This window comes from Archocentrus centrarchus, chromosome 12, assembly GCF_007364275.1.
Source record: "Archocentrus centrarchus isolate MPI-CPG fArcCen1 chromosome 12, fArcCen1, whole genome shotgun sequence".
In the NCBI taxonomy this organism is placed as follows: Eukaryota; Metazoa; Chordata; class Actinopteri; order Cichliformes; family Cichlidae; genus Archocentrus; species Archocentrus centrarchus.
In genome coordinates, this window is record NC_044357.1 from 13,447,220 (window position 1) to 13,473,308 (window position 26,089).

At 38.7% G+C, this 26,089-nt stretch overlaps 1 protein-coding gene across 1 annotated transcript in view; it reads right to left on the minus strand.

Annotated features, from left to right (window-relative positions):
- Window positions 1–22,478, minus strand: part of eng (endoglin) — a 38,857-nt gene extending 16,379 nt beyond the window's left edge. The window contains exons 1-3 of the mRNA XM_030743344.1: window positions 22,352–22,478; window positions 21,189–21,336; window positions 5,310–5,449 (exon numbers count right to left, since the gene is read on the minus strand). Of these exons, the coding sequence (XP_030599204.1) occupies window positions 5,310–5,449; window positions 21,189–21,246 (198 nt within the window). The 5' untranslated portion in view covers window positions 21,247–21,336; window positions 22,352–22,478. The remainder of the gene's footprint in view (window positions 1–5,309; window positions 5,450–21,188; window positions 21,337–22,351) is intronic.
- Between the last annotated feature and the right edge of the window lie 3,611 nt (window positions 22,479–26,089).

A 26,089-nucleotide genomic window follows, 5' to 3' on the forward strand; every position in this document is an offset into this window, starting at 1 on the left:
ACAGAGCAGAGCAAATTAAGTCTAAGGAGACCATGGACAAATTGCCTATAAACCAAACACAGATGAATTCAAAAGACAGCCTTGCACGCTGAGTGCTATGGACAGAGGCATCACTGATACACACACACACACTATAACCAGTGTCTAGTGGACGGTTTTGCTTAATGACTTCTGCACCTCATAAATGTGTTCAGTCCCCTATTTGAAAGAAAAAATGTCTAAAAGGGCCACTCCAGTCCCAGGTGAAGATATGGTGAAATTTGTCAGTGAATAGACCAGTGGTTAGGACTGCTTGTAAAAGCAACATGTTCACTTTTTTTTTTTTTTGGCATGAAAATAATAACTTGCCACAAGAACCTGGAACATGGTGTCTAAAGCTGTTAGATATCCACATACTCAAATGCTGCTCTGCCCATCATAACAACATCACACTCACTTTGACTGTAAAGATAGACCCAATCCTACATTAATGAGTCTGGGTATTTTAGATTCCTGTGATAGCCCAAAGGAAAATCAGATATCATTAAAAGAGACAGGGGCTATAAAATAATATCACAGACAAAAAAAAAACAAAAAAATATGAGCAACTGCTGTATATGATTTCCATGTGCCTGTCCCTATAAATGTATAATGCTTCTGATACTGCGTGAATGCGACAAAGTAAGCCACAGGAAATCCCATTTTGATTCCATCTTCTGTGCATAGTATATATTATTAAAAATAAGAATACAACTAGATTGCCCCGAAGACAGACCAACCTTGGAGAGTGCTAAAGTTCTTTTGTAAAAAGAAAGACCTTCATTTAGTTTGTGCCTCACTTGTGTTACATGTGCGTAGAGCAAAATGAATGAACGGTATTTCCTGCTGAGTTCATTGTGCTTCATACAGAGATAACTCTCAGTGGTGTTTTCCTTAAATACCCCTTTCTAATGAGCTTTCTGTCTAATTTCCCTTCATCCTTTTGTGACTTTCTTTCTTTCCTTTTGAACTCTGACCCTGATCATTCACCTTTGCTACTTTTGTTCCTGTGCTTTCAAGATACAATTGTTTTCCTTTTCAGGGTTTTTTTTTTTCTTGAGAGCATTTTTTGAAGGGCCTTTGCTGATGCAGTTTCCAGTTATTCTTTTGACTCTCTCCCTTCACTTGAATCGGTTGTGTTGGTCTAGTCTCGGCCTGGTGCCAAAAGCCTGACTATCCAAGCCTGTGTCTCTGACATCAATGGGTCCTGTACAAGCAGCTCCTCCCAATGAATTCTCCTGGCCTATGTAGCCCCCTTGATGCTCCCTCTATAATTCTCTGTGGGTTCAAACTGTGACAGTCAACTATTCCTGGCAGGTTGTAAATCACTATGAAAATAAAGGAATGGGAAAGAAGGTGATAAGACAATTTGGAGGACAAAGAAAAGAGGATGCAAGAGCAAACCTCCCTTTTGACTGGAGAGTTTGGCATAAGATGAATATGTTCCCATTTCTCTTTGTTTACAAGAACAGTTTTTTTTTTCTAAACAGAAAGCCAAGAACAGATATGGGGTGTGTGTTAAGAGATCATGTCCACTTTTTTCTTGCTTTTTGATATGATAAAACATCCACTCATGTTCCCATCAAGAGAACAAGATATGTCAGTTCTGCAGTGTTCATTGCACTACACTGATCCCAGACCAGATTCCTTTTGTGACCTCCCACCAATCCCACACAGAGTTCAAATATTTTTCAGACAACTTACACCATTCTTTCCACAAACTTAGAACTATTTTGCAATTAAATTTTCTTTTTCTCCCACAGAACATAATGTGCCTAATTTCACTCTTCAGGCCTAATAAAAAGACTGGGAACCATTTCCTTTCTAATATGCTTTAAATCTGTTTTGTCATCAAACTGCATTTTCGTCTGATTTACAGTCCATTAAATGAGACTAAAGACCTGACAACATTTGCAGCAGTAACTGTGTCTTTGAGACAAAGACAATGATCTGCTTGCACAATGTTAGGAGCATTACTTGAAGCAAAGAATGGCATATGTGAGGTAACCAAGCTTCATTGTTAAGACGCTTATGTTAATGTTTCTTTCTATATCATAAAGTTCCCAAGGTACCCCTTGGAAATCACATTTAAACAGTTTAGCTTGCTGGTAAAGGTTTCTGCTAAAGGATGACAGGATTCTCAATAGCTTTCCTAGGAGAGGTTAAAGGAAAGGACCTTGAGGCTTTTATTAATTCTGGAGCTGATGGATGGGCAGGCAGGGGCTGTATTTCACCATCCTGTGACAATGTCTTAGCAAGGCTGCACACATCTGCTTCCCTTCTCATAATCTCTACCAAATGAAAGCAAAAAACCAATACAGTGAAAAATAAAACGGGATGATCAATAAATAGCAGTTGCTTAACAGAAGTTGTGTGAAAATACTACATGCTCTAAGCGAAAACAAACAGCAGAAGTGAACAAACAGAGGAGACTGATAAAGAAATGACTAATGTGAGCTGACCAACAATGTTGGACAGTGAAAAATGGAGTCTGGCCGAGCAATAACAACATATAGATTAGAACTTTTCTGGAGTTACTTTTCAGCAACATTCCCTGAAGCAAAAGGTTTGGAAATCAAAACATCCAAATACCCTATCAGCAGTTACTGCATATATTTGTTTAGCTGGAAAATGAATTCTTTAAACGCACACCAAACTTGCACAATGTGACTTTTATAAAAGGCTGGAAAAAGCTGCAGTGTGTTAAGAGAATTTTATGTCACATCAGGCATCTGTTAATGGTTAGCTAGTTATTAGGCTGGAAATGGAGTTTGTGTGTTTATTTGTGTTTTGTACTGTGGGAAGATGAGTGAGGGAAAGTTTGCACGCAATGTTGACCAAATTCAGTAAAATGTATGTAACAAAACAAAAAAACACGCCAGATGCACTATTCTTCCTTTTGCCTTTTCTGCCTTACATTTCTCTCATAAAATGTCAGGTTCCACACACTGCTCTACAATAGGACATTTTTAGCCTACAATTTTTCTCCTGCTTGACAACCATCAGCATTAAGATCCCCGTCTTCGCTCATCACGTCACAGATTCCCCAACCTGCAAAAACTGTTCCTCATCAAGTCTCTGTGTACACATGGGACAGGTAGCAGTGCATCTTTCCTGGGTCAAAGTCTTTACATCTCTTCGTCAAGCTGACGTTTTGATTTGTCATAGCAGAAAAGGCGCAGATTTGACAACTAAACAATAATGTACGTCTATTCTAAGCTATGGCACTAAGAACATGTACATACATTACCAGGGTTATAATGGAGCTCAGCCATCATTAATTTACATAATTATACCTGTGCCTGTTCTACTGTGAATACTAAAATTTATGTATTTGAAAAATACCTATCCTCCTCTACCCTTTCCCTTTCAGTGTGCCTTTTTTAAAGGAATAAAACAGTTCGAAACTACACTTAATTAGCTTAACACAACATAATGTCTGGTCACATGGACACAAAACTGTTTTCATTAAAAAGGAGTAATTTAAGATATTTCTATCATAAATAAGTTAGTGTGGATTTTTCTTTTTACTCTTTTATCAATTTAGATAAAGAAGGGAAGTGATTAATAGCCTATGCAAGGCCTTTAACACTGTTACTCATTAATTTGAACACATTAAATCAGATAAAATCATATCTGTCAAATTGTATCAAGTGTGTAAATTACATGCTGTCATTAACAAGAGCCATGGGAGTACCAGAAGGTCCCATGTTATGCCTATTGTTATTTGTTTTGCAAATTAATGAACTCACATCTGTGTGGGAAGGTGTCAAAATCCTCATGTATGCAGATGATGCAGCCATATGACCCTCTAAAAAAACTGTGCCAAACTATGCCAAAAATTACATAAATGAAATTAAAATGCAGATGTGCTCATACACTGAGGTGTTATTCTGAATGCTTCACTTGGCTTGAAATCGCATGTGAAGATGAATCATGTGCTGAAATGTAAATTGGTATTTTTAGAATTTAACTACTGATGCATTCAAAGTACCTATTAATGAAATTGCTGTTCATGTTGGTCTCTGACAAGCCCTGAAGTTTTTTTTTTTGGTCACAGCATTCACAACCCATTAAGATATGGGTAAGAATTAAAAACAGTATAATTACTGTGCCATAATCAGTAAAGTGCTAAACTTTGAGAACTAATTTTTGTCAAGGTATTGATAAATATCTCATATTACTGCACCTCCATCATTTTAAGCTCTGCAAAACCTGCTCGAGTATATTGATCAGAAACTAAAGGTCAGCTGCTAACAATGAGTCCTTAAAACAGGCTCTGCATTTACACAATCTTCCATTTCATTTAAGGTCAAAAACTGCCACAAGCTGCCTGATACTTTTCCAGATATGTCAAGGTTTAAAGATGGTACAAGAAAGGGAAAGGAGGGTGTTTGTGTATGCTTTTAATGAGTGTGTTTCTGTGTGTTGGGGAGATTGACTGAATTGGTGATTACTCACATAATGTATAATCAGTGTTTTGATTTTGTGCAAATTTTAGTTTATGTATTTATTTTGCATTTTGTACTGTTGATTGCAACAGTTCTTGTAGTGTTTTTTGTGTCTGTATACAATGAAATTTAGCTCTTGGGATGAATCTGTCATAATACTGAAATACTGGAATTATATGGAAATTTATTGGAACATTTTTCATAATGACAAAATATAATACATTTAAACTTAAAATCTGCACAGTGCATGTCTGTTTATGGGTGCTAAAACTAAAATATTCTTTACCACAGTTGACCACTATCTAGAACTGGGTATGGGTAGTTTTTAAAACAGTGTGCTTTATTGAAATTTAATGCTATGCCACACAAAATCAGATAACTGTGTAAATAAGTAAATGGGCAATATTAAATTCAACATTATGCTCCAAAATGACTTCTCTCTGTTTGTAACAATGAATGACACATTTCATTTCTACAACAGTGTGAACATACATGCAGAGCTTTCTCCTTTTCAGCATGACAGGAAGTAAAAAGTAGTGTATGATGAATGAGCAGATGATAACATACCCATGTCACACAGGGGAATTTGAAATGAAATGACAACTAAGCTGTGTTTGACAGGTGGCAGCGGTTTGATTGGGAAACATTTGAACTTTCTACATTGTGATGTTTACCTAAAGTTTTATTTAATGGCATTTCTTTCCATAAAAATAATGGTATTTTTACAAGCTTAGTGTCCCAACATTTTGCTCTCAATCAAGCAGTGCTTTCCCTTGTAGACATTTTCTTAATTATTCCTAGATAGTCAGCATTAAATTTAAATAATCTTGATGCGCTTACCTCCTTGTCAAAGTTCAGGTTAAGGATGTGGACCTCTGCCTTGTCTTCTCTGACAAAACTGGTCCAGCAGCCAATTAGCATCTCACTCACGATCCATGGCCCGCCATTACCCTTCTTTGGGTTGCATGTCTGACTTGAGACTGAAAGAAATCCAGTAATAACAGTTAAGCAAAAACAGCACCATGTTTTCAAGTTGAAGTCAATTATTCATTGCTTCCAACATCAATATAGAACTCCCTGTATTCTCTATTCTGATGTCTTAAATGCCAAGTATTGCAAGGTTTTGACTCCATCTGTAACAATCCTGTCATATTTTGACAGAACAGGAGAAAACCCAAATGAAAACCTTTATGTGTGAAAGCCAAAAAGCCATTATTTAAAAGATAGATAAACCCAGCAATGTTACAGATTTCTTGTCAGACCAGGGCTAAATTTGGTATTAATCATTTTGAAAGCTTTCCCCTGGTCTCAGAGAATGGATGTTAAATGTGTGGCTAGGACTACATTGTTTAAAAACAGATCCGCTAGTTCACGTTTATCAGACATGTCAGGACGCGGGGCTGCAGTCATTCATCAAGCCTGCTCACTCTGCTCCCTGCTAGAAGCCTGCTGTTTAACCTGAGGATCCAAGTCTTGGGAGGTTGAATTAATCCAGCCAAGGGTGTTTGATCACTGGTGAGGGTGGGTATAAATGCCTGGCATTTGACCTGGGCAACAGGTGTGTGTGTGTGTGTGTGTGTGTGTGTGTGTGTGTGTGTGTGTGTGTGTGTGTGTGTGTGTGTGTGTGTGTGTGTGTGTGTACTAATCAATACATGAGTGCATGCATGCTTATTCTAACCTGTCTAAAGTTGCCAGGGACAAAGTATTTGCCAACAAACTTCCCCTTCCTTAAGAAAAACAGTAAGAGTGGCAGGGTTATCCTAGAGGTTCTGTGGCCACATCATGGGTGACACAGTCACTAGTTTGGATTTACTCCTTACAGAGTCTGTGTTAGCCCACCTTCACTGTGGAATGAGCATTCATGGAATCAGCCAGAACTGTTCTGCACTCAAAAATTTGATAAGCATATCCATTGTGTGATGTATATAAGCAACATATGCCTAAGCATCCGCTATACATGCCTCAATCATCCTCAGAACAGCTGGTGCTGAAGCACATAAGTGAGCAAGTGTGATATCATAACAGAAGCGACAAATTTACAAAGCAAATGCTGGATGGCATACCGCTCCACTGACTTTTATGATGTATTTGGTCTGTTTACCTAGCAGGCCACAATTCATCACAGAGGAGATCTGGAGTGAAGCAAATGAGACAAAGAGAGAAGAATAGGCTTGAAGGGGTTAATGGACACATTGAGAGATTAGAAAGCTAACCGGATGTGCCTTATTTAGAAGTGGCACTAATCAGCGGCCTTGTTTAAGGCAATGTCATCACTGCTGGTGGGCGAGAGTGGCCAGAGATTGCGATAAAATGGGTCAGAAATGGATGAACGCAACAAACAACAGCAAGACAGAGGGAGCAAGAACATGTTACATAATAAGCTCTTTCTCTTCTTTAATGGGCTGGTTTTGGGGGGCTTTCAGTCATTTGATGAATTCACATGGGTTTTTTGGGGGGATTTTTTCTTAATGTTGCCTGTGATCTACAATATCTCTGATGAAAAGCAGGCTGCTTTTAATTTGATCACAGTTAAATCATTATTATCATATCACTTTTGAGAATTCTCTTTTTATGTGCCATGTGACCTTTTTCTCCTAGACTGGGGAGTACAATAATTTATCTTAAATTAAGGACATATTTGGCACAAATTAGTGGATTTGGGAGAGCTGTATCATTTGTAACTCATCATCTTCATATGTTCCTTAGTCTTTAAACTGAAACTTTTCTTGGAAATCCAGATGGGGAGCCATCCATACTTCTTTGCTTTCTCTTTTTCCCCATCTCACCCCAGAGGTCAAGGCTGGCTTCCTGTTATTCTGGCCTTCTGTGTTAATGTTTGTTGCTCAATAGCCAGAACCATAAAGTTATTTCTCTCTTGTTCTGCTTTCATAGAGTCAACGGCCCATGACTGTTGCCCAAGAGGTCTTGGCATAAATCACACTGACCACACAAGAATGTGCGTATATGTGCGTTTGCATGTGCGTGCATGTGTCACTAGTCTCCTTTTTTACGAGTCACCATCGGCTATGAAGAACATTCATTCTGCCCTCTTGCCCCCGGAAATGCCAATGGCCTCACTAAGCGGTTTGCTGGTAAATGAGGTATAGAGGAACTATTCCATTCCCTGTCCTCTTTATCTACTTCTATCAGTCCCCCCCATTTTCCATTCCATGCGAAGACATGTTTATGGATGTTGCTGATTTCCTATTTAGATGTTAGGTATCAGGGGTTGATATAAATAGAAAATATAATTGAGAAAAGAACATACACTCAATTCATGAAATACAATTTGAGCTTAAAGCTTTCTTTAATCTTTATTGCCTTCTGTTTCAGTAGTTACATGTCATGTCAATTAATTTATAGATCTGAATAGATTACATCTAAATCCTTCTGTTATGAAAACAGACTTAAAGACAGATTTATTCAACAGGAGACAAATGAAACACAATCATAGCAAACCGATCAAAAGCTAATAAAATAAGACCAAGTGTGTAGCCAAAATCAATAATTGTCAATTTGCTGTTTGTAAAAGACCCTTTGGAGAAGGTTCATATTTGTGGATTAAGCCAATATCTGTGACTGATGAAAACCATACTGCATGACACACTTGTCTGAGGCACCATAAATAAGGAGGGGGGGGTCTATCTGCGTTTCCAGGTTCTATCTGCTTTCTTAACCCTCAGGGCATTCCACAAGAGGATGGGAGACAGGTTCAGCAAATGACAGACATCTGTTTACCACGTTCAATTGTGCATAGTACCATCAATCCACTATCAACACTGTGCCCATTTTAGGAAATCTCAGGATCAGCTTGACATTAACTATGTTCTGCTTCATAGCTCTACTTTATTTATTTGTTAGTGGCTATGCATAAAAATACTGATCTCATTGAGAGGTGATGTAGTCTATCGGATTTACAGTACTGTGCAAAAGTCCTGAGTGACCCCTCATTTCATATTCCAAGGAGCCAGACTTCCTTGAAATTTTTTTGAAAGTGGCCTTGAGCAGTAGTTCTAAAGGTTTCTGAAATTTTTCTTTAGGCATTGGCTGCTTTTCACTCACTTTCATTCCAGTCCTTGTACCTGACCATTTTCATAGGACTTTTTTGTTTGTTTGTTTTGTTTTTGTTTGCTAAGCCACTTTACACTAACCTATGGTTCATTCAAGCATTAAAAAAAAAGACACCTAACTCAATGGATGAACCCATGTTGTGTCTACACATAACTTAATAACAACTGACAATTTAAATTGTATCTTCAGGCACTTAGTTACCAGCAGCCTGTTGCAAAAACACATTTGTTCCAATTTCTCCAGTTGAATCTACAAAAAATGTCAAGGATAACACAGTTTGACAGGCATAAAATAGCATTTTTGCACCAACAAGGTGGTTCCCAAGCATCTATCAGCCAAAAATTTGGCATGCTGCGACGTGTGTCCATAAAAAGCTAGACAAGTGGAGGACAAAAGAAGAAGTAGCAGGCCTAAAAAACTATCTACAGCAGATGAACAGTACCTGAAAGTCATTTAAAGAATAAGGGAAAATCCAGCAAAAATCTGATAAAGGACCTGAGAGATGAGTCTGGCCCTTCAGATGATCCATGTACTATTTGTCAAAGCCTCATCAAAAATGGTGTCAGTGGAAGGAAGGGTGGCTGTCAAGAAGCCTTTCTTAAGGAAGGGAAACAGATACAGAAGGTTGAGGTGTGCCAAATTACACAAGGACTGACTGAAAGCAAGTGGCAACAGGTCTTATGGAGTGATGAATCCAACTTCTCCAAAACTGCATTTTCATCAATGGTGTTGAGATCTTGTCTAAATTGATGGATTTATGAACAGTCAGATTTTGATCCACCATGAAATACCATCTGGAAAGCATCTGATTGACATTGGTCTCATTTTTCACCATGACAATGATCCCAAACACACTGGTAATGTAATAAAAGCATACTTGGATAGAAAAAAAAACACAAGAGAACATTATCAGTCATGGACTGGCCTCTCCAGAGGCTGGACCTTAACATTATTGAAGCAGTGTCACCTTGACAGAGAACGAAACAAAAGGCAGCCAGCATCCAAAGCAGAGCTTTGAATGTCCTTCAAGAAGCCTAGAGAATTATTCCTGAAGACTAGTTAAAAAAAATTTAAGAGTTCAGGCTGTGCAGAATAAAGGTGGTTACACCAAATATTGACTTTCAAGTTTGTTAGAATTGCACAAATTGTTTTTGCCTTTATACACTATGCACGTTTCAATAAAATGCTCCACCAATTTCCCATTTTCTTTTAAAAATATAAAGTAATAAATTGTGGCTCAAGACTTTTGCACAGCACTGTATTTTATAGCCGCTAGTACCTAAGTGGGTAATAAGTATCAAATGCACACGCCTTGACAACATCACAGCGCCCTCCCTTCTTACTCCAAAACACATGCATACCATAAAAAAACATATGCATACATATGCTCTCCTATTCCATCCCCAGACTATCCTTGCAGCATAAAACAGTGCATAGACATCAGGCTGACACAGGGATAAAAATGTCTCATTAATGTGAACAACACCGGTTCTCAAGTGCTCATTCGGTTAACATTACATTTAGCTCAGCATGCTACAATCTATTTTGTCACGCTTCACGTTTCACACGTAATTTCACTTAGCAGCAAGGTCAGGTCATGTTCTTTATGTAAAAATGTTATCATGCTAACACTAGCATTTTATGAAAGTGTCACCAATGCACGGTCAGAGTCAGAAAGTAAGCCTCACAAATTAGAAACAAAAAGCATTAATTACATTATGTTAATTTTCATATTTTTAGACTGCAGCTCGTCTGACCAGCAACTCCCCACTAAACAGATTATCGGCGTGTTCGCCTAACTGTTCCCTCCATTGTTTTCAGATTTAAATTAAAACACTTTGGAAAAAAATGTAATTAATTCAGGATGCCAACCTGAACCTCTCAAATGAAGTATCACTGTCCAGGAGGGAGCCACATAATTATGAAGAGTGCAGTGTAGCTGAACTGAGGCCAGAGGCTGTGCTTGGAGACTTAGAAGTGATTTATCATTATTAGGATCAAAGGTACCCATACATATTGCTGATATCCTAACTTTGCATGTATTTAAACTCAAACATGCTACTTTTATATTTGTGTCTCTTGCAACACGCTAGCTGTATGCAAGACTTTAAAACACAGGCTACCAGTGTCAAGTAGAGTTTGTGAATGCACAAAAGAACAAAGTGTGCAGTTCCAAGTTGAAGAGTATAATATGGGCACCAATGGTGGCATTCGCAAGTGCAACTCTCTGCAATACAAGCATTGTAGCATCACAGCTCTCTATGTATTCTACCACGTTTTTTTAGATTCACCATTAGGCAGTCATCACTTATGTGTGCACGATGCATTTCAGTCTAAATTTTTTGCTCGCATCATAAATCCTAGAAATGATGCAGTGTGGTTCCAGACTGTCTATAACTGCCAAGGAAAGCAGAAGCACATATATGAAAAAGTAGAGTTCACTTTTCAGTCAGCTTCTCATTTTGAACATATTCTAGAGTGTCAGCATCTTATTGGTCAGCAGAAAGAAAAAGGACTAAAGCTGACTCAAATGCAACAAGCTCCTTTGTGGGAAAGGGGCTATTCATTTCATGAACCTAAAAAGTCAAAGTGGTAATAAGAAAGCTTGCTTGACATATTCAGACAATTTTGGTTTTACAGAGACTGATGTTGTACATAGTAGGTACACACAAAAATAATTATTCATTTGCACTATTCACCACAAAAATATGCGATTTGGTTAGTTTTACATTATATTTTAGGGTATTCTTAAAGACATCAAAAGCCCAAGACTGCTTGTGTGCTGCATTAACTTGAAGCAACCCCACTGTGCAGAATACTGACAGCCAGTAGCGAGTCCTTGAGTTTAAAAAGTTCCATCACACCTTAACTAAACGCTGATTTCAATTCAAAGCATCGAGTACTTGCTGTTCAATAGCGTGCTGCCTTTCCATTCACCTCAGGAAAGCAGGCAGGCTTGATTTCATGCCCGATCTTTCACGCACTCCCTCATTGTGAGTCACTGTGGAAAAATAGAGCTACTTGCCTTGAGTATATGCAAAATGAAGACTTGCAAAACTTGCAGCTGGATAGTTTTAAAGACAGAGAGAGACAGAGAGGGAGGGAGAGAGAGAGAGGAAAGGGAGAAAAAACAGGAGGGGGAAACCCTGGCAGCAAACAACATCAAGACCAGCTGTCTCCCATGGTCCCTTGGGGTCAAGTAAACTGTTTGTGTCCAGGGTCAGGCGACAGAGTCGTGACGGGGAATGTAGAGGGAGGGTCAGCAGTCCTACCCTAGTTAGTCAGAGAGGGAAAGGGGAGCTTCAAGGCTAGCTCAAGTTTCTCTTATGATTACACACACACACACACACACACACACACACCTATTGTCCTGGCACTTCCGCGACTGTAGATTGAGGCCTGACCATCCACAGGAAGGTAAACAAGCTCTTATCAGTGCTCTGCAGGGGCCTGCACTGTCCCCTGGCCTCTCACCCCTGCATGCTACACAGTACACACTCCATACAACACACAAGTTTCCTGACCATCTCACCTCCCTCTCCTAAGCCCTGATATTTTATCCAAAAAGAAAAAAAAAAAAATGCTGATTAGTCTTGTTAGTTTAATAGCCAAGTCCTACTTCCAGTATTTGCTGGAGAGGAATTACGGATGCGATAGCGGGTCTGGAGACAGCCTGTCTTCACACTAGCTCTGTTTACACCTCTGGGAACCATTCGTCCGTCGTCTCATCATTGTCGTAACCCCCCCCCCCCCCCTGCCCTATCTGCTACCACTATTTAGCCACTGCTGCTGATTAACTTCATGACACACATGCAAAACATATCATTTTAATGTCAATGCTCATATTTACTCTTAACTGATGCATTATATTCCAGGTGCTTAATGGGTATAGTGTTTCTTTTCTATCCACTTATTTGCTTAGATTTTCCTCCCCTGTAGTGAAAGAGCACTAGCAAAACACAATTAATCATCTGAGTGTTAATTGGTGGATAGACAGACTAATTTAGCAAGTTTCATGCTAACTGCGTGCAACCAAAACAGGCTGAAGCGTTAAGAGATTCACTGCACAGTGGCTGCTCCTAATCATTCAAGATTGATGTAGCTTTGCACAACATATGCTTCATGTAGAACCAATAGAGATTAACTTGTTTTTCTTGACTGAGTTTTGCCAGTAAATATTAATACTTTCCGACACGAAGGATGCATATTAATGAAGGTTCTGATATTTTCTTAACATATTCTAAGTGAGTGAGGTCAAGGGTGCAATTCATGATCCATGGATAGAGCCACCATAGTGCACTACACGGGACTGCAGAGGTTCTCAAACATAAAGTGATATATTGTAAACACTTATATATGGCAACTATTAAATGTTATTCTCTGATGCTGTTAAATGCTGCTGACATCAATGAATTAAAAAGAATTTATTGTGATCAGCAGAGAAGCAAAAAAATGAATGAAGAGATATTTAAATATCTGTGGCCACGAAAGACTTCAGTGGGCCTCAGAGGTTTTTGAATCATCTCAAAAAGAGATCAATGAGACAGCTTCAAGTTTTTGATTTCATTTCACTGTTTAACTAATGGAAGTGTCTGGACTCCGGCACGTTATTTGACAAGTGTAACTTTATTCCCTGCAGCATCTGTGAAAAGATTATAAAGTATCCCAAGTTTGACTGTTGGATTTGTTGTAGTTACAGTATATGAGCAGATTAAAATAATCTGTCAGATGTCTCAAAGCTTTCTCTTTGACTCACATATTCTGCTTTCTGACATATCACAGAAATACAAGCAAATGAAATATCAAGCGTCCAAATCCAGTGAGGGCTCTCTCATCACATCAAACGCACGCACACACATTCTAGAAAAGCACACATACAGCCAGACATCAGAGAGAAATTTCAGCCCTTTAAATACAGATTGACCGGTTTGGCACCTGAATCAACAGGAAGACTACCCGCCCAGTGCTTGAATCAAGAGGCACTGCCATTTTAAAACACTCAACGGCACATTGTGCACCATTAGAAATCAGTGTATCGTCTACTGAGAAAGCCCATATTTCCTGTTTAGTAAAGCACTGTGTACAACTAAATTGTACAGTTAACAACTTAAACACATCTGAGCTAAAAATTCCACAGTTCATGTTTGTTGAAAATTAATTCAGGCCAAGAGGAAACTCACAAGCAGCTTGTGCTAAAACATGGCACAAGATATCTGAAAGCTTTTCAACTCCGTCAACGAATATGGGACTAATTCTGACCTGCATAACCATTCATTAGAAATACTTGTCTAAAGATTTTGCAAAGTAAAGACAGACCATGAAAAACATTTGCAAATATAACCCCACTGTGACTTAGCACCTCTGACTTGAAGTCATAAGGTGAGTCAGATGACCTGCCAATAGTTCATCTACTAAATCCAATACTGTACAGGTACATTTCCTGCTTTTGTGCAGATCCCAGGGGTGACTGTGGCAGACAGACCACAAGATAAGAATACATAACGCCATGCCTTATCTCCACAGACAGCACGCATGTTGACATGGGTACAAATGGTCGCCATGCTGACTAGGCATTTATCTCGCCCAGCACTAATGAGGCATTCAGTGCTCATACAGCTCCATAATGAAAAGCATTGGGCCAGAAGGCACGAGACCTTGCAGTCACACAACAATGATGTTCAGGACACAGCTAAGTGCCAGCATTTTAAATTTATATGATGATGCTGCACTCAGGTTTCAGCAGTAAAGAAAACTTGCAGAGCCATTAAGAAGAAAATGGTCTCGTTTAGACAGCATAGGGCCAGACACAATGTAGCGTGAACTGTTTTTCATATTTTCACCCAAAAATATCTGTTCTAAGCTATTTAATACAATTTACAACAAAGAGGGTCTTGTCCAGTGATACATTTGGCCTCAGTATGAATATAATTTTAGGGTTTTTTTTGGGAGGGGGGTTCCAAAAATGACAAGTTTTTGACAGTTGTTTATTATTATTACTATGGGGCAACACTGTGGTTTGCTGGTTAGCACTGCTGTCTCACAGCAAGGAGGTCTTGGGTGTGAATCTAAGCCAGGGCCTTTGTGTGTGGAGTTTGCATGTTCTCCCCATGTCTTCGTGGGTTCTCTCCGAGTGCTCTGGCGCATATTTGTATAGTATCAGTCAATAAAAACTGAATTTCATTGTACATCCTGTATAATGACAATAAAGGTATTCTATTCTAATACATTTTAGTTTCTGGATTTTTAATTTTTATATCTCAAAAGCATCTTTGTGTAAGGTTACCATGGCTACAGGCATTATTCTCATCTATGGCAAGGTTGATGCGAGAGGCTCAGTGTCCATGTCCCTCTGCCCTGCAGTGATACAAAGAAAATGGACTTTCTCAGAAAGTTTAACATTATCATTTACAAACTCTGTTTAAACAGAGCTGCTCTCTGTCCATCCTCGTCCATCCTGCAGCTGCATATTTTCTTCAATGAAGAGCAGCAGCTTTCAGAAGATCATCAATTCACTTGTTCACTACAAAAAAAAAAAAACTCTTTCTGGCTTTGCCTGGTGAAGAGAGTCTAAATCATTTCAAAGCCCAGACAATATCTGACTGAAATTAACATTAACACTACATCAACCATGTTTCATTAACTGTATCAGATTAAAGGTGGGGCAGGCAGCATGTTCTGGGTGTCAATTGACAAAAAAAATTTTTTTTAATCCATAATAACCTTGGGGCAGCATATTGTAATTCAGGTGGTCTGAGATGGAACTAAGAAAGCTTTAGCCAATCACAGGTCTGTTCAGTCCAGATTAGAGATCTCATTTATAAAAGACGGCTTAAGATCAATACTACAAGTACACATGAGCACAAAAGCCAATAAAGAAATGCACAAAAAAAAGTGAGATTTATAAAACTTGCGTACACACACCTGCATCCAATGTTCCTTTTAAAGATCAGATTCTGCCTAGAAATGTGTGCGCATGAACCAATTTTGTATCCTGCCTTCTAAATACCCATACTCAACCATAAACAGTGAAACACTGAGCAGAATTTAAATTGAGACCTGACACGGCTTATGTATTTTTTACAGACAGCACAAAAAGAGATTTCTTTTTAGCTGTCAGTGGAAATGTTTACTAATAAAAAGTTGCAGTATTTAATTCCAAAGACTGAAATAGTAAATGGTTTGTTTGTCATAAATATTTTAATTAACTTTTTATTTGTTAAATAATTTTTATTTGACAAAAAATATACAACTCTCTTTTTTTTATAGTTTTAATCTTGACACATTGAGGTTATCTAGTTTTCTCACATGCAGCAGTTTCGCTTTAATCATGAAAAATTACCTGTAAATATTTTCCATCCCAGTTTTTCTTTGATGAAATTAACACCAGTCTTCTCAAAGACAAAGTGAAAATGGGGTGATAACGCAAGGATTTTAAACTATGGGCTCCCTTTTGAGATATCCTTTTGAGATATCATCATGTATATGCCACACTGCCCGCCAAAGCTGTCTTGATATCCAGTCAAGTGCCGGGACATGGTGTTAGTGAGGCTCCCCCACAATGCTTTCTGTATTCAAACAGAGGAAAAGCAAGGCAGTCAGAAATGGATTGTTATTTGGGAGGGGCATAACACTGAAGGAGATTGAAATCGGTCTCAGGCAGCGACAAGCGGTCGCGTCTCCCTGCCACCCAGTCTGACTGCAGGCAAAGCTGGCTCACTACAGTAAAACAGGGGAAGTGGAGTGTTTTGACTCTCAAAGCCATTTTTAACATGACGTGTTTTTTTTTTTTTCTTTTGTCGTTTTTTTTTTTTTCTGCTTCAGCATGCTTTCTGAGAAACCTCCGTCATCTCTTTCAATTTCTTTTAATCTTTTTACAACCCTGACATCCCCTTTCTGTCAACTAATAAATTCCTCTTTTTGTTTCTGTATTTTTTTTTCCCCCGCTTTCTCTTTGATCTGATTATTTTGTATAATTAATAGCCTTGCATTTTCACTTATTACTACTTAAACTTTCACTCCACATCCACATGCTGCTATATCTTTCAGTGTTTACCCATTTTGCCTTTTTTCTTATCTTTCATTTTTTTTAATCCACTATTTACTTCTCTTCCCCCAAATCTTTCTTCTGAACCACTTATCTTCCCTTTGACAGTCACATAAATTTGATCCCCACTCCCTCACTGTCTCCATGAATCAGCCTTTATGAATTCTGTTATCTATGTTTGTGTTTCTGTCTGTCTGCCCGTCTCTGTTTCCCTCCTTAAGACTCATTTTCAGACAGCTTGTCGTCCTTCTCCAGTGGTTCGCTAATCACTTTTGTACTTTTCCTTTAGCCCGTGGCGGGAGACTCGGGGGTAAGCAAAAGTGCAGCAGGAGGTCTGGCAGTTAACATCATGATGTCTGTCTCCCACTGGGAAAGCTGTTGCAGCGGGGGGCATATTCAACACGATTTTCCTGCCAGGAAATGCCGGACTCACAGTGGATAAAAATCACTAAATACAAAGACTTCAGTCAGACGCAAAGATAACTGTTTATATGTCCAACTGCCACAGTCAGCTTAAGTGGTAGCAGTTATTGTGCTTGGTCTGGAAATAATAATCTGAAAATTGTCTTCAAAGGAGGTGGCATGCAGCTACCTCCCATATAATAAGCAGCTAGCGAGACAAAATCTGCAGCAACGCCTGGATAACAAAACTATGTACATGCTAAAATGTCTAGATTAAAAGGCCAACAGGGGCATTCTGCTGATTGTATACACAAAGATCAGTTAATTTGTCACAGCCTGAAAGTTGGTTGCATAATGTCCTCTGTATCCTGGAGGGGCTTTTTCAAGTCGGGCAAATTAACCCTGATGACATCATAAGGGTTATCTCAGTTTGGGCTTAGAAAGTGAAGATTAATGAGAGATTTATAAGAGAACGTAGGGGTGTTTACGAAAGCAGAGTCCTTAACAAGACAGGGAGGCACCAATTGTGGTGCCAGCAAAACAAAGAAGTCTTCAGTCTTTCAGATCTCCATCACTATTTTTTGAACATTTAGCCAGTGCAGATTGAACGTGACACAACAGTCATCTTATTTGCAGATAGGCCGAGAAGCAAGGGAGATAAATGTTATCACACTCATAAGGAATGGTGCAACGCTAGTGTCACTAAATGCCTCGAAAAACAACACAACTGCAATAAAGTGTGACACAGTAGCTGTCCTACAGACTGACAAGATAAAAAAAAAAGGGCTAGTGACAAAAGCAAAACATTTATTAAACGTTTATTAGAAGTGACTTACTCTGCTGGCCTTAACACAGAGGAAGGAGGGATTCAACTGTTGCAGTGTCTATAAGAGTTCGGCACAAGCAAGTAAAACTATTAAATAACTAAAGGGATTCGGATACATTGGAGCTCCAGAGGCGCTCAGAGATAAACCTGCAGCTTGGACCATGTAAGACCTTCAAAACAAACAGCTACATTTTGAACAAAACTGACCTCACAGGGAGGCAGTGTAGTGAAACTAAGACCAGCGTGATGTTGTCTTTTTTACTGGAGCCTGACAGAAGCTTGTCCAGAGAATATGGATGAGCTGCAGACACGAAGGAGAGAGGCCTGACTGATCCCAACACAGAGAGAATTTTAATAATCACGCTGTAACATGAAAGAAAGGATGATCTTTTCACTGAAAGACATAGGCAGAGGGTGACTTTACAGATAATCCAGAGCTAAAGAAAGCACGGCCTCACAACCAAATTTATCCATGTTTGTCAAATTGCAGGGTAAGTATAAAAGTCACGTCTGGGTTCTTAAGAAAAGAAGCCAGGAAGTCAGCGCTAGAGCTGGAGTCTGGAGTCTGGTGGGCTTAACAAGATGACTGCAGTTTTACTGATTTACACAGGGACTGCTGTGAGGTATCCACCTTATTATCATCTATAGAGTCTCTTAATTTGGCCAGATTAGTTGGTTTAATACTCTACTATTGTAATAGGAACAATATTTCAGTCCTTTGGTCTCAGACAACACAACAGTAAAATGATAAGCGTGCAGGAACATTAGGGAAGAAATCCTAGTCTGTAAGTTTTTTTACTGCTCATTCTTTAATGCTAATAATCTGTCCAAAGGTAAATGAACACATGTTGGAAGACCAAAGGGAGCTCCAAGGAGCAATTATGTTTCCAATTTCAGAAAATTAGGTAGACACATATGACTCTTGGAATTATAGACACAGACATAATCCTGTGGGTTTTCTAGGTCATTTGGTGAGATTTTGCATCTGTCACCGCATAGAGTATATAATGTACCAATAAGATCTATACATGGTCTACTTGGATTCCTTTAACTTTGAGTTTAACAACTGTTTGAAATTCCAGCTCTGCTTTAAACATCACACGAGGATTTCACGAGTCTTATTTCAAGGCGCTGACAGGGGTCAAATATATGGAAAGCTTAAATAAAGCTAAAGCAAGACTGACCTGAAGCAAAACACAATATGCCATTGCTTTCAGCTGGGTGAGAGTTTCATGGGATTTGTGGCAGGCTGCAGGCTATTTTTGACTTACTTTTTTCTGTTTACCTCTTCTTTTTAGTTGCTTTCACATCATGTCTTCTCCCACAGTGACTTGAAGTTTACTTGGATTCGATTAAATACGCAGACATCAAATCACAGTAGATGTCCCGCTAGTGACATTTTTCACATTTCCATATATTTATGGAATATATACTTACATATTAACTTATATATTTATCATCAGTCTAGAAATTTGATTTTATAGTGCTGGCTACAGCGTGTCACATGTGGGGACCTTGCTTGATTTGTTTAAGAGCACATTATTAATCCCTGGATACAATATTAGAGAGAATTATTAATTAATACGGCACTGGTACCAGACTAAAATAATTTTTAAAAAATCAACTTAAACAAGAAATGATGTAAAAGGAAGTCATACGTGTCACCCAGTTTGAATTAATACACAGAGAGTACTCTGCTATTTGAAAACGGTGGCACAGCTCCCTCTGGGTCTTCTTCTAAAGATGCTGCAGCAGATGCAAAAATAAGCAGGAAAAAAAAAAGGGAAAATTCTCAGATCCTCATTCAAGAAAGAAAAAAAAATGATAGCAAATACAGAACTATGTGTCACAGAGGCAATTAGGACTGAGCAAAACAGCTCCTCACAGACTCCACCAGCAGACAGCGAGACTGATCCCCTGCGGTGGAAGCTACATAAGGTCAGCTCTCCATAGGTCTGCCAGTTGGCCAAAAAATACCTCTGTATTTCTGCCACCAGCACCCCTGCTGAGAGGGTGTTTAGCACTTGTGGCAATATTGTGATTTGTCATACAGCAGGTCAGCGCTGAAGCCAAATTCAGTGAATAGGCTTGTTTTTCTGGCGCATAACTTTAACAGTGATGTATGCTTGCCTCGGCTACTTTGCTTTATTTAAAGAGCAAGTTGAAAATGTCACTTTATTTTTCTGCTGTATGTTTACAGAGCTGCAGTGTGGAAAAAGGTTATTTGGCACTTAAGTGTTTTTTTTTATACATATTTAAGTACAGCATTGAAAAAAATGAAAGCAGACAAGCTAATTTAACTGACAGTTAATTTTAAAGCTGTATTAAATAACACCGGGGCACGCTGTGCTTTCTTCTATGACATTTAGAGTGAGGGGATTTGTATTTTACATTTACAGTCAGCTATTAAAATGAGGCTTGTAGCTTTTTAAAGCTTCACAATTCAGAACAACCAGATAGGGATAAAATGTCTCCCTAAAGCTAATAATAAAAGATTGTCCAAATTAAAAAGAAAAACAATTTCATATTCAGATTAGCACGTATTCTATTGGGGAAACAAAAGATGTCTGTAACAAAAAATTGTGCACTTTAATCCACTTTTAACTGCGGATATTTTACAATGAAACTTTTTTTTTTTGCCTTATTTGTTGAAAACCAGTTAAATTGTGGCCACCCCAAATGCCAAACTGCTGCAGGGAAATGTGAAGCAAACACCCTGAAGCATCACTGGAGGTAAGAGAGCGAGGCTGGATTATGGCCTATGGAGATAGGGAGGGTTTCTGATCCTTTTGCCACCTTGTAGGGATTACAGGTTTGAATTCGATATGAGCAGCCACATGCAGCCAGAGGAGGGAACGGTGGAGCGGACAACAGAGGAGGATCACATGAAATCTATCAGCATCCACATGTTTCCTGGATCCGGACAGTCTTTAAAGAAAATATTTTTTAGCACTAAAAAAAACTGAAAAACTAGACAAGGCTGACTTGGAGCTACAATGGTTTTTGAACCTGTGTCATCATGTCTTAGTTGCCTGCTGTAATAATATATTGTATATACAGTATAATCCATGATTTGATTTGTAAGGTTAAACCATCATTCAAGAGACTCTATCACATTTTTTTTTCTCTTGAGACTGAAAGAAAAATAATGTCAGAGCACAAGACAGGAGAAAATTTATATCTGCATTTGAACTTTAGGCTGGCAGAAACAGTCCCTGGAGGTTTCAAATCTAGTGTCTGTTGACTAGGTTGATACTGTTTTCTTTTTTTTTCTTTTTTCTACTTAATAAAATCAAGATGCAGCAAAAAAAAAAAAAAAAAGGCCTAACTTAGCATCTGAACTGCTAAAATACTCAATATCAGCTGTCAGACTTACCAAATGCTGCAGTAGTGATGTACAGAAGAAGGGCAAACCGTGTCACACAATTCTCCATCTCTGCTGCTGAAGTTTAAGGTGTTGGAGAAAGCTGAATCTCAGTCTCTGGGGTGTGAAGACAGTCGGGTGGAGGTTGAAGTGTGCTTGTCTAGAGGCAGAGCAGCAAAGACCCTTACAGTGGAAGAGCAGACAATTCCAGTCTTAAAAGGCTGAAAGGTCAGGAAGTAAGAAGCCGGGAAAACAGTGAGGAGACGTGATGGCTGATAAGGCTCTGACTAACTGCCAATTTCGAGCATGTCACTCTCAGAGTAAGCATGCGGTGTCAAACCAAGAGTCCACATGTGTTTTATGGAAAGGTTAAAGCATGACTGTAGTCTCCACAACCATAAATATGATAGGAACCATAAATATGGTCTTAATCATTTATTACCAACATCTATATTCTAACTGTTATTGGTGATTTGTAAAAACCTGTTCAGTGCAGACAATTTAAATTTCTCCCCATAGGATGATTGGAATTTCCTCATGAGACAATCCCATTATGTTTCTGCCCGTCTTCCTGGCGCACAATAAGGGTCTGAACCTAGAGGTTATCTGGTGGTCACTATACTTCTGGCCGACGGTTTCAGGAAGCGCTACGGCACCGTTTTCTTTAAATAATACCACAATGCCAGCATCAGATAAGAAGGAGACTGCTCCTGTTATATGATTCATATAGAGGGAAAGGAAGAGCCTGTGTAAACTGTTTATGGAGTTCCAAAGCAAAAACAAAATGTCTCGTTAATTCGTTATTTCCCTGGACATCTTGCTGTAAGACAAAGATGTCTTTAACCATGCGCTAACGTGCATTTTAAATGTCACACATGAGCATTAATAAACTAATGAAAGTGGAATTTATCAGGCGCTGCGGTAATATAGAGCGTATCATGTCCTAAGCACAAGTACCCACACATAATTACTTGTTTTCGCAAGTCTAATGTTTGGCATCTTTGCAGCGTTACCGTTATTTGACCTAAACACGCGTCAACTGTTTTAAACGGACATAAAGTCGGAATGATCCAGATTCTAGGCAAAGTTTTATCAAGAGGCAATAAGGAAACGGACCACAGATCACTGAGGGTTACAAAGGTGAAGCAGAAAACGTTATGAATAACAAAACTTACTTTTTAAGTAGGTGTCTACCACAGATAAAGTAGGCTTTTTAATCCACGGGCGAGGATGTGGTGCATTGAGCAATGTAACGATGCCAGTACTTTCCAAACTTTTTGTGCTGCCTGGGCGGTGCAAATTTACTTCTGCACCCCTCCCACCGGTATGCTTTTTTTTTTTTTCAATCTAATAAGCACTCCCTCTGTCATGTCATGGCATGGCATACGACTAGTAAGATTTTATACTTCTTTAAACCAATTGTGGCAACGCATGGGGCGTGACAATACAATTATTGTACAAGTTTTAAGTACAATTATTGTATTTAAAACTTATTTAATGCGGGGCATGGTTAGATAAGAAAGGAAAACATGCCGTGCATTTCGTACAAGGGTTGATGAATGATGATCACAGCGTTGAAAGAAAAATCCCTTCTATGACACATTGTAGCTGTACTTTCCAAAGCGGGCTGGGATTTTCATGAGGAGGATGAATAATATAAAATGGACTTTTATCGCAAAGGATATGAACCGTTTGGGAAGCAGCATCACCAGCAACTGTTTTATTTGGCACAAACTGAACACTGATCATCTACAACACTCACCAGACACTTTATTGGGTACATCCTAATAAAGTGCTAGTTAACACAAATATCTAGTCAGCCAAACACATGGCAGCAGTGCAGTTAGGTAAGTAGACATGGTCAAGTCTACTTGTTGAAGTTCAAACCGAGCATCAGAATGGGGAAGAAAGGTGATTTAAGAGACTTTGACTATGGGCTGAGTATTTCAGAAAGTAAACTGAGGCTCACCAAAATTGGATTTGTGCTGAGACATTTGGATGGTGGGGTCAGAATTTCAGAATCAAATCAATAACAAAAGCATTCGCAATATTTATAAACCTGCTGTAGCAAGCAAAATTACTGAACCTGCAGTCAGTGCTAAAAAAAAAAAAAATTAAATTAAAAAATTAAAGCGTGTTCTCAAAGATATCGCAAGATATCCAAGTTTTAGTTCCACAGTTGTCTGGATGTGTTTGGAGAACACCATATGACACATCTGCCACACAACAGAGCGCACACGTTACTGATGTCAGTAGGAAGGTGTTTCATTAATTACTGTCACATTTGGTCCTTTCACATCTGTCAGTCTGACAAGAAGGTTCAGATGTCACCTCATCTCATGTACGTACATACTAAATCCAAGCTGCCCGGAGCTGATGCCACAGTTTTATGATACACAAATTGTTGCTCGTTTTGTGTAATGTACATTAATTTCTATTTCCTTTCTCATATCTATTCACATACAGTATTGTCCCCAGACTGACACGCAATTGTGTAATCTGAAAGTGAGTTTTTGTATGCCTCAGGGAAGCATAATCGGTGTCATTACAGTGCTATTATGGAAATTACACACCTATTATCAGGTAAAGGTCAGTGCTGTGTTTAATGGTCTATACTTAGGAAACTGATGCATAATTTAAAGATATTCGCAGGTACATTTTAGTCCGAATTATTTACCAGGTGTCAGTGCAGGTGCTCTTCCTACGTACATTATTTTCTACTACCTCCGCAAATGCAGCTAATTACATTTTATGGATGCCAAATTTACCATATCGGACAAAGGAATGCAGTCTGTGACTCCTGTTTGTGATGATGATGGTGCAAAGTAACAAAGAGGCAATATACATTATTCTGTGTATTAAGAATTGAATGAAAGAGTGATACAGTAAGTATGGCAGCTGCAGCAGGACAGCAAACCAGAAGTCAGTATGGCAACACATTTTGTCTTGAGATACTAAGTGAGCTCAGTGTCTTTGTTCTATTCAGGTGCCGAGACAGCTGTCATGTTTCCATTAAAAGGCATAAAATTTAACCAGTGACAACAAAAAAAAAGGGGGGGGGTGTTAAGAAAACACATTCTGTTAATATTGTCAATTCATAGTTGGTCACACCTAACAGTTAGCAGCTTACTCACAAGTGAGGTGCCATCAAGCAGGTGAGGATGGCACAAGGAGACATAAGTAAAAGAGCAATAAGCCTTAACAAGGGGAAAAGCAAAATATAACAGAAACGTGGTATTTAACTTTATGTATCGATTTGACCTTCCTCATTGGGCCACACCTGCTTCCTTCTGGGCTCTTCAACAAAGCAGAGGCTTAAGTGACACTCACTTTCTCATTTAAGCCACAATTTAGTCTTTAATCAATATGCAATCTTTCATTAAAAAAAAAAAAAAAACCCTTTTGGCTTTTTTTTTTTACATTTCTGTCTTTTCAATGGTAGCAAATCAGATTTCAGTCATCATTAAAGTTTACTTCTTACACCTACAACCTGCAAAAATGTATTCATGAAGTAGGCATAACAAACAGAACTGAGTCTTAAATATACTGCTCAAAAAAAATCAAGGGAACACTTGAACAGTCTTAACTCTGATTTTTGGTGTGTTTTTGTTGTTGTTGTTGTTGCATTTAATCAATTAGTTATTTAATGTTTCAAATAATTTTATACTAGCACCTTGTAAAAAAAAAATAAATCTTGTGATATTTATTACATGCTGCTTTGTTTATCCTGATGAAACCCAAAAATGGAAAAAAAAAAAAAAAAAAAACTCAGCTTTTCTTTGAACTGTGTTTGGTTACTTCAGCCTGACAAAGAAAGAGTAAGAGTTATAAAGAGTAGACACAACATCCTTCTTGTGCTGAACAGACTCAGAGGAGTCATCATCGTATCAAATCAACAATGCAACAAAAGCTTTCACAGTAATCACAAAACTGCTGGAGCAAACAAAGTTGCACAAACAGCAAGTCTGCAGTTGTGTGTTTCTCTCGTTTTTTCCTCTTCCTAATGATTTGCATGTATAATATAGAAATATAAAAGAAGAACTTAACTGCCTAATTTACCTTCATATGCACATGATGGCTAGTTTACTTGCACAGTGTATTGCACATAGGACTATTCTAGGCAAAGCATGACTGTAGATCATATGCATGATAAAAATAAAAAAACAACACACTCAAATGACTGCAATGCTCTGGTACTTTACATTGCTTGCATTTAGCAGATGAGGAGTATGTCAGAGTTGGCATTCACTTCAGGTATTTGATCACATCTGAAGCTGACTAAAGGACAGTAGCTCTTTGCTTCAATGGCATTCCTTTTTATTGGAGCCTGCCCCCAACTCTCCACCCCCACCCATGCGTCCTTTTTCAATAACAGGAAACAATCGGCCATCGTCTTTCATCACAAGTTGACGTTGGTTCCCGCACGGTGCCACTGGGTCTCTGTGGTGGTGCCAGCCAGCCCGTGCTATGCAGTCCATAGCAAAGTAGAAAGAGAATAAAGTCTATGAGCCAGCTTGCTTGTTTCCTTATCGTACTCCAAGGGGGGCTCTGACACATGGCCTTCCACTGGTAATTTCACAGACTGATACCACATGAACAGAAGACTGTCAGTTTTATAAAGTCATTTAACCTACTCCTACAATCCCCTATGGTGTTTAATTGTCAAGACTCTCATTATAAAAAAGTCCCATTTGCAAAATCATATCTCACCTTTTAAATGTAATCCAGGGCTTTTGTTAGAATGCATTTATCTTTGACTTAAATGAGAGGCCCTGGTTATTTTTAGCCTTAAAACTGTCTTTGGCAGTCTGAAAGCAGGTTATTTTCTCAGCAAGTCATATCCCCCAAAAACTACTGTATGCATAACTGAGCTGAGATAACTCCCATGAGATACCTACTGTCTGGGTTACAAG